Here is an 8,819-nt window from a genome sequence, read left to right as displayed (position 1 = left end):
GTGACCAAAGGAACTGCAGCGGCAGCTGCAAACTCATCGGCGAAGGAGGTGGAGCGGACCTTTGAGGCGACGCACGCTAAATGCAGAGCGACTTCGGCTGCATGCGGAGGAAAAGCTGCGGCGTGCAGTAGAAGACCGCGATTGGAGCGAGAGCTGCTGTCAACGGCTGCTGGTGCTCGCCTTCTTCCTAGGCTGTGCTGGCGCCGTTGTGGGGTGGCTCGTGGGGCTTCTCGTGTTGGTGGCGGTGGGTGAGCCGTTTGTGGGCTTCCTGTTAGTTCTGCCCGGCATGGCTCTGGGCACGTTGACGGGGCTGGCTGTCGCCAAAACCAAGATCCAACTCGAAACAAGACGTCGTGACGCCAGGAACAGAGAAGCCAGACGTCACACAGAGGTGGAGATGGCCGTCAGCAGCGGAATAGGAGAACAGGAAGCACCCCTGGAGCCACTAGAAGGTGTCCTTGGCGTGGAGGACATCGCGGAGACGAATTATCGACGGAGGGAACTGGATAGGGCGAAGGACGAAATAAAGGTCAAGCAGGGGGCATCGGGGTCCAGATCACTGTTGGGTATGGGCTGGAACGCGACATGGTTCACGTTGCAGACATCCAAGGGCATTGCAGTGGGCTTGTATGAAGGAGGAGACTACGTGCGAAGTATCTTGTATCCGCCCAAAGACAAGCAGAAGAAGAAAAAGTAGCGTGTGAAAAAAAAAACGTGGTGTGTGTGGTGTGTGTGCAAATATGAAAGGATGTACAGAGGGTCTTATATCTGCCCACAATAGCGGGATGGGATGCCTGCAATTTCGAGAATCCGCAGGACTTCCAACCCGATGTTATAGACAGGTGGCTCGTGTCGGCGGTATGTGCTGCTGCTGTCAATGAGCGGGATTTGGTATCCCAAGACCGTGCCACACAACGTCCCAGTGGGACGAGAAGGGGTGTCAACCTTACAGGTCATCCCAATATCCCGATCGCTGATTGGTCCATCCCTCTTTTGGGACGAAATAAGACTGAGCCTTAATTAGGGTCCCTAAATGTTGTGCTTTGCAGACATCCGTTTTATAGCCTATATAGATCGAGCATGGTCAAAATGAGATGCGCTTTTATCTGTGATCGAATTTCGAAATGCAAGCGGTACACGCTCCAGAGGCGGATCCGCGCGTGTGACGGGGTCACACAGCACCTTGCACAGAGGAAGTGCTTAAGGGTATAAACTACCCGAGTGAACGTAAGTCCACGTGTTCCCGGCTTCAGTGGGAACGGTTTGTGTGACGGGGTCACACAGCACCTTGCGCTAGAGGAAGTTATCTTCCGAGAGTATACAAACTCTCAGTGAACGGCAGCTCACAGGTCCCCTCTTTAATTAAAGAGAGCGAAGTGACCTAAATAAGGTAGATTGTAAACTGAGTATATTTATAGGTAGGTTAAGTTTGAGGTTAATACAAACTATCAGTTACCTATAGAAATGCAATGTCATTTAACCAATGGTTGGTTTTGAATGACCTTGGTACCTTGTACCAAATATCCCGGAGTATGACATGTCATACTCCTGAAGTGTGAAGTGTCACACTTCATGTAACCAGGGTACACTTAGTGCTACGTACCCCGTTACATCCTCCCCCACTTAGGTTCGGTTTACCGACCAATCAGAATGAAGAGATGTTCGTCACAAACTCTCATTCTCAAAGTCGAAAACCATCGACTCGGCCGCGCGAGCGCGGCGGAGGCTCACTTTACAGTTAGAGCCTCGAGCAGCAACCTGTGCGCTCTTAACATGCCTCGTGGCACTGCTAAGAGCGGTGCTAAGACACGCTCCAAGGCTGCAGCCGGTAAGGCGCAGGCCAAGAGCACTAAGCCTCACGGCAAAGGCTCTGCACTTAAGGAGGCTACTCAGGTGGCCTCCGAGGCGATCGGATCCTCGGGTGACGCGGCTGCGGACAAGCGCGCAAGCAGGCGCCGCAGTCCGTCGCCCTCGTCTTCAGACAATCGTCCGAACCCTCGGTTCGTAGAACGTGAGTTCAACTCGGGCAGTGAGGACGATGCCGAGTCCGAGAGCACTCATGATGCTCCTGCGGGCTCTGTGGGAGGGCACAGCCCAGTGCCCAGTGAGCACAAAGAAGACAGCGTGCAGTCGTCCGCTAGTGATCACGGTGATCACAGTCCCAGGACCTCTGTGCGCTCTGAGAGTCCGGCCGGCAAGGCTAAGGGCACTCCCAAAGCTGGTGGCGATGAGGAAGGGAGTCCTCGCAAACGTCTCTCGCTTGCCGAGGGTCTTGCGCGCGCTAAGGCCTCTAAAGCCGAAGGCGCCAAGCCCTCAAAGAAGCGTACCGCCTCTAAGTCTCCACTCCGCGAGGAGAAGGAGACTCGACGCTCCTATCAGAGTCTCTTCGGCTCCTCGGATGAAGAGGAGGAGAAGGAGGAAGAAGAGGAAGAGGAGGGTGCCATTGTTGAGCCCCGGGAGGTCTCGAATGACCTCGACCAGCAGCAGGAGGATTTCCAAGCTGCCCAGCGTGTGCGTGGGGGTTCGGTGGCGGCACCCGTCAGCCAGGGAGCTGCCATCAACTCAAGAGGGTATTGGCCTCCCGAGGAGAGCTCTGGGGCTGACCTTGTAACGGGGTTACATGGTGTGGAACACACAGGGGTACGAAGTACCCGGCGAGTTAACAAACTCTCAGTACATAAGTTGGAGAGTTAACAAGGTCTCTCAGTACGTTGGCTGAAAGCCACACGTTATGCATTTGATTAGGTTTAACTATGCTAGATAGTTAAAGAGATACATTTACCCCTAGGCGGCTTGGCCGCAATAATAGTAAATAAATCACTTCTGGTTTTGAAGCATAAAAGTTAAGGTGTTAACTTTTGAGCCCTGGTCTTGGGCTGTAAGTGTCCTTTGGATAAGGAACTTTGTATTAGTGACTCTTTGAGTCGAACGTCTTCCTCTGACGCTAAAGCTACGGCAGCCCCGCTGCAGACCTCTTCTTAGAGCTTCTTGTCGCTCCTCGTGGCCTTGTGGGCGGCCACACTTCTAGGGGCATCTATGAACGAGCCCTTGTTCAGAAAGAACAGTTGTTCGTCGACAACGTGGAGGCTGCTCGGTGTGTGCTTCTCGCGCCACACCGCATTCCCCTTAAGGACTTCACGACTTGTCGTAAGAAGCCCGAGACCCGGGGTGGTCTCTATCCTGTTTGGGGATACCCCTGGGTTATGCCCGAGAGCTGTCCCACATGGAGTTCTTGTGAGGACATGTTCTGGGCGTGGGTGGAGACTCTCAAGTACTCGCCCACGGAGTTATGGGAACTCCATGAAGATCAGCAGCTGTCCCACATCCTGGACCAGCGTGATCTTCGTGTGAGGTTTGCCCACTTGATCAGCAAGCGTATGCTGCCAAGGGACATCCTGAAGCGCGCGGCTTCTAGCGCTCACGATGAGCGCGGGTACGGTATGTATTCATTATCCGTACCCCGTTCGGGCAAGAAGCCCCGGACTACTTATGAAGCTGCCGCCGCTTCTGTTCCCAGATTGCGACAGCCTTCGGGCAGTCAATCAGGAGCCGTTCAATCGGCTCCCACGAGTTCTCGGAGTGGGCATAACCCCTCCACTTCACGAGGAGCTGTCGCTTCCCGCGACACCGTTGCTCCTGGAGGATCCGCTCCACGTGGAAGTGGACTTCTCCATTCCGGTCAAGCAGGGGCGGAGGTGCCCTCGTACGAGTACGAGTACTCGGCGCCTCCCGAGAGCCACTCTCGTTCGAGTGCTCCGACTGCGGGTCCGACACGGGACCCTGAGGTTGACCGCCTCCGTCAACGTCTCCTCGTGCTTGAGATTGCACTTGGCCTTGGGACTGGCGGTAATGCTGCCGCCCAGGCCGGGAATCAGGGCGAACTCGCTCGTCTTGCGGGTCGCCTGGACCTGGTGGAGCGAGAGGTCGCGAGCCTGCACCTGCGGGTGGAACCGCCGGGCCTCTTCGTCCGATCTGGACGAGGACTTCGCATGATCCGACGGATCGAGGCTTTGTTGCCACGTCCGGAGCCGCCTGCGGCACACTCCCAGACGTACGCGTATGGTGCGTACCCGGCGTACTCAGCGTACTCGGCGTATGGCGCCGGGGTCCGTTCGTATGGAGCCCCTCCGACGTACGGCCTTGACCGCAGCCTTGCCGTCCCGACCGAGGCTTGGGTGCCTGCTCCGACGCCCTCGTCGACGACTGTGACCGGCCCTCGCTTCGAGGAGCTGGGTCAAGGAGGGACTGCGAGTCAGCAACCCCCTGCGGGTCAAAGTACCGCTTAAGACGTCCGATATAGAACGTCGGGTGCGTCGTCATTGACTTTGGAAGGTCGATGGTGTACGACGCACCATGTCTGGCCAGGACTGCAAAAGGTCCGATTAAGCGGTGCTTCAGTTTGTCGCTGCCGACAGAGCTAACAGTGTCTAGAGGTAGGTTCCTCGTGTCTAGCAACACTAAGTCCCCAACCTCAAATACACTTAAGTTTCCTCTTCCTTGTTTGTCTGAGTACTCCTTTTGTTTATCTTGGGCCGCTGCCATGGCATCGCGGACCCTGCTGACAATGTTCAGCTTGGTATCCATAAAGGATTCCACCTGTTTCCGCAGCGAAACTGGTCTTACATCCGAGACCTGGGAGGAAAGGGCTTTCCGAGCCTCTCACCCACCTAGAATAGAGGAGTCAGTGTCTCCTCGAAGAGTGAGAGGCACTCTGGGGTGGCGGAAGCCGTTCAAGTAGAACGGCGTGACCCCGTGGACGCGTGCACCGCGTTATTGAGCGTAAACTCAACAACTGGAAGCTGCGTCGACCACGTACGTGGTGCTGCCGCGCACACACTGCGCAGAGTGTCCTCGAGCACTCGATTGACGCGCTCTGTTTGGCCGTCTGTCTGTGGATGGTCCGCAGTGGACATCGGCAGACGAGTTCCCAGTAAAGGGAACAGCGTTTTCCAAAACGCAGCAGTGAACCGTGGGTCTCGGTCCGAGACAATCGTCTCTGGGAGACCGTGATAGCGGAACACGCCATCGACGAACAACCTTGCGGTTTGCTCGCCCGTAACAGTGACGGGAACTGGAACAAGATGTACCATCTTGCTCAGCCGACACACGAACACCAAAATTCCGGTGCTGCCGTGTCCGTCGGCGGGAAGCCCAAAGATGAAGTCAAGACTCATCGACTTCCAACAATCAGCCGGTACGGGCAGGCTCTGTAGTGGAGCCGAAGAGTGCCCTGCGGGTTTAACCCGCTGACATGTTTCACATGTCTTGACGTACCGGGCGACCCACTTGTACATGTGGGTCCACCAGAAGGACTGAGAGACCGACAGAAAGGTCTTCTCGCGGCCCAAGTGGCCGCTGGAGGGCGCGTCATGCGCCTCCGCGAGGATGTCGAGCTTCAGATCCTCGTCGTTGGGTACGACCACCCGTGGAGGATCAGTGGGCTCCACCCGATAATAGAGGAGGCCCTCCTTCAACTCATATCGGTGGAGCCGTGAGCGCTGTCGCGACGAGAGCCAGTCGGACTTCGCGCTCGTTCCGGCCTTAAGGAACTTGACGATAGGCGCGACAGCCTCATCGTCCCGATACGCCATGCGTATCCGATCATATAGATCCGTTGTCACCCGCGTGATGTGGGCCAACTCATAGTCGGGACGCCTAGAGAGGGCGTCCGCAAGCACGTTGAGCTTGCCCGGCTTGTACTCGACGCGGAGGTTATATTCCGCGAAGAAGGACAGCCACCTCGCCATCCGTTGGGAGAGGTGAGGCGAGTTAGTCGCCGTCCTCAAGGACGCGTGGTCTGTGTAGATCACAAAGGGCGTAGAGCCCAGAAGGTGAACACGGAACTTCACAAGGGCATATTTCATTGCCAGGAGCTCCTTGTCATGGACAGGGTAGTTCCGCTCGGCGGCTTTGAGCTGCCTGGACTGGAATGAGATGACTCGTTCCTGTCCAGCCGTGTCGTCCTGCAGCAATGCACACCCGATGGCGTAATCGGAGGCATCGCAGACGACGCTAAACGGCTTCGTCTCGTCCGGCAGAGCCAGGACAGGGGCCTCTTAGAGACTGGCCTTGATGCTGTCAAAAGCATCCTGGTGCTCTTGCTCCCAGCGCCAGTCGACGTCCTTCTGAAGGAGGCTCGACAAGGGCTTAGCGAAGCCCGCGTACCCAGCGCTGTACTTGTGAAGGTAGTTGGCCAAACCCAACCACTTTCGAAGATCCTTCTGGGATCGGGGCGTCGGCCATGCTGCTATGGCCTTGACCTTGTCTGGGTCAGCCCGAACGCCCACGTTGCTTACGAAGCAACCGAGAACTTTGATCTCTGGTGACGCGAAAACGCACTTGTCGATGTTGGCGTAGAGCTTGTTCGCTCGCATCACGTCCAACACTCGACGGAGGTGTCCTAGATGCACCTTCATGGCCGTCTTGCCTCCCTCGGCACGGCTATGGACGAAAATGTCGTCGAAGTACGTCTGTACGAAGGTACGCAAAGGGCGGAACAATTGCGTCACCAGGCGATTGAACGTCGCCGGGGCGTTAGACAAGCCCTGCGGCATGACGAGCCACTCCCAAAGCATGCCGCTTGGAGTGCTTACCGCGGTGAGCGGGATGTCACTCTCTCGCATCAGGATTTGGTAGTATCCGTCTACCAAATCCAGCGCACTGTACAGTACGCTCCCGGCCATGTTGTTCAACAACACATCCTTTCGTGGGATCGGTGTTTGGGCCGGCACCGTTGCGTTGTTCAGCTTGATATAAGCGTGAACCAGACGCCACTTTCCGTTCGGCTTACGAACGCAGAAAGTCGGCGTCGAGTGCGGGGATTTCGACTCCCGCACCATGCCTGCCTTCGCTTTCGCGGCGAAGAAGGCATCAATGACCTCGCACTGTTCGCGCGGGAGAGGCCATTGCCTCGTGACACAATACTTTGTGCCGGGCACGAGATCAATCTCGTGCCGTACGCCTCGATCCGGTGGGAGTTGGGTCGGTGGGTGTTTATTCACCACGTCCGCATACTCCGTCACCAAAGGATACACCGGATCCTTGGGGTTCTTGAGAATCTCAGAACCCAAGCGCGCCTGACGCTGCTTGTTCATGTCTTCCAGGACGTTCTCGTCCAAGACAGAGGAGGAGTTCAGCTCCTCCTGAGTGGTCTCAGGTCTCATGAGTACCATCTCAGCGATCTCTCCAGCCTTGAGGTTGGCCAGGAAAGACTCAGCCGTCATTTCCTCGAGGTTCAGTATCTCTGCAACCTCTGGCAACGGTTCCAAGTGGACACCAGATGCCTTGACGGGTAAACCCGTCTCGCTATCGAAGATGTGATAACACTCTTTCACCGGCCTTGTCGGAGGAGCCCGGGCCCTGGACTCCGAGTCGCTTGAAGCGACGTCGATCGGAACGAAGTTCGGATCCGACTTGAGGCGGCGGCGGCGTCTTTGCCGACGGCTTCTGTGACGGGGAGCTTTGCTGCCCACGTCTAGGGATGTCGTCGCTACGACATCCGAGGCACTCGTGGCCTCGTGTGGTACTGTTGTACCCACACAGAAAGCGTGTTCAGCGCCTCCTCTTCAGGTAAAGGTCTGGCGACCGCGTGTGGCACTGTGTTACCCCACACAGAAAGCGTATCCGACGTCTTCCTCTTCAGTTATGGTCTGGGCGACCGTGAGTGGAGCTCTGTTACCCACTCTGAACACGCTGTTCTCAGTGTTCATGACAGCTGCAGCTGTCTGCGGAACTAAGTTACCCGCCTGTGGACCTAAGTTACCCACTTGGCCAGCGCCTCTTCTGGGCGCGGCCACCACAAAACATCCTTGATGTCGTCATATACGCCGACGACCCCTAAGCATCTGCCGGATGCTTTGGTACCCTGGCGGCCCTCGCGGGCGCCCCGGGTCCTGACAGAGGTGGGAACATGACTCACCAATGCTCGGTCGGACTGCGCAGGGCGACTGGCACCGATTGCCTTGCCTCGCCAGTCGATCCAGGGCTCGTGCTTCTTAAGCCACGGCATGCCCAGGATCATATCATATGGATCCATATCGAGAACAGTGAACTGTTCGAGGCTGTCAAAGCCTTCAAACTTGACAGCCAGATCCACTTGGACGTTGCGGACAGTGACGATCTTCCCGTCGGCCAGTCGCACTGACACCGTCCCGTTGCCCTTGCTTTCTCGCAAAGCTTCGGACAACTTGTTGCTGTTACGAGCAACCGTCTGGCGGCGTGCGAAATTCTTCGACGCCCCAGAGTCAATCAAGATTCTAAAGGGGTGATCGTACCCCCGTACACATCCGTGTACTACGAGCAACCCGCCGCTGCTCTTCGCCGATTCGAGAGTGCGAAGACTCTCAGGGGCTAAGTCCCCGTGGTACGCGCCACCCGCGCACCCATCACGAAGACTTAGTTCTTCCCCAGTAGGGCGCCCCGCCCCTACTGGTTCCCTGCGTTCCCCTGTCCCCGGGATCCTGGCTTCTGCCAGCGACCCTTGAGGACGGGCTTGGGGAAGGACCGTCTGCGGAGTCTTTCCGCGGGACAGTCGCGCTTGAAGTGGCCCATCTTCCCACAGCCGAAGCAGCGGATGTCACGCTGTTCGGCGGACCCGAGTTCCATGGGAACTGGTCCGTTGGGGCTTGTTCGACCGGGAGCCGACAAGGAACTCCCAGGCCACGCTGAGGCCGGCGTACGCGCCTGGCGATGGCTGTATTCTTCTTGAAGAGCCACTTGAATCGCCTCTTCAAGGGTGCTTGCCTGCACCCGGAACAGCTGAGTGCGTGCGGGGCCCACTCGAGGCCGTCCATGAACACAGTCATCTTGATGTGTTCATT

General features: G+C 57.0%; 1 protein-coding gene across 1 annotated transcript; it reads left to right on the top strand.

The window, feature by feature from the left end:
- Window positions 1–145: 145 nt before the first annotated feature.
- On the top strand, window positions 146–763 carry PITG_12587 (uncharacterized protein; the record flags this gene model as incomplete). Its single annotated transcript, XM_002900409.1, has 1 exon — window positions 146–763. One exon carries the CDS (start codon window positions 287–289, stop codon window positions 695–697), a length of 411 nt encoding a protein of 136 aa, XP_002900455.1.
- Window positions 764–8,819: the final 8,056 nt, after the last annotated feature.

The sequence above is a fragment of the Phytophthora infestans genome, genomic scaffold (genome assembly GCF_000142945.1).
Source record: "Phytophthora infestans T30-4 supercont1.26 genomic scaffold, whole genome shotgun sequence".
Taxonomy (NCBI): Eukaryota; Oomycota; class Peronosporomycetes; order Peronosporales; family Peronosporaceae; genus Phytophthora; species Phytophthora infestans.
This window is presented reverse-complemented; position numbering and strand designations above follow the sequence as displayed.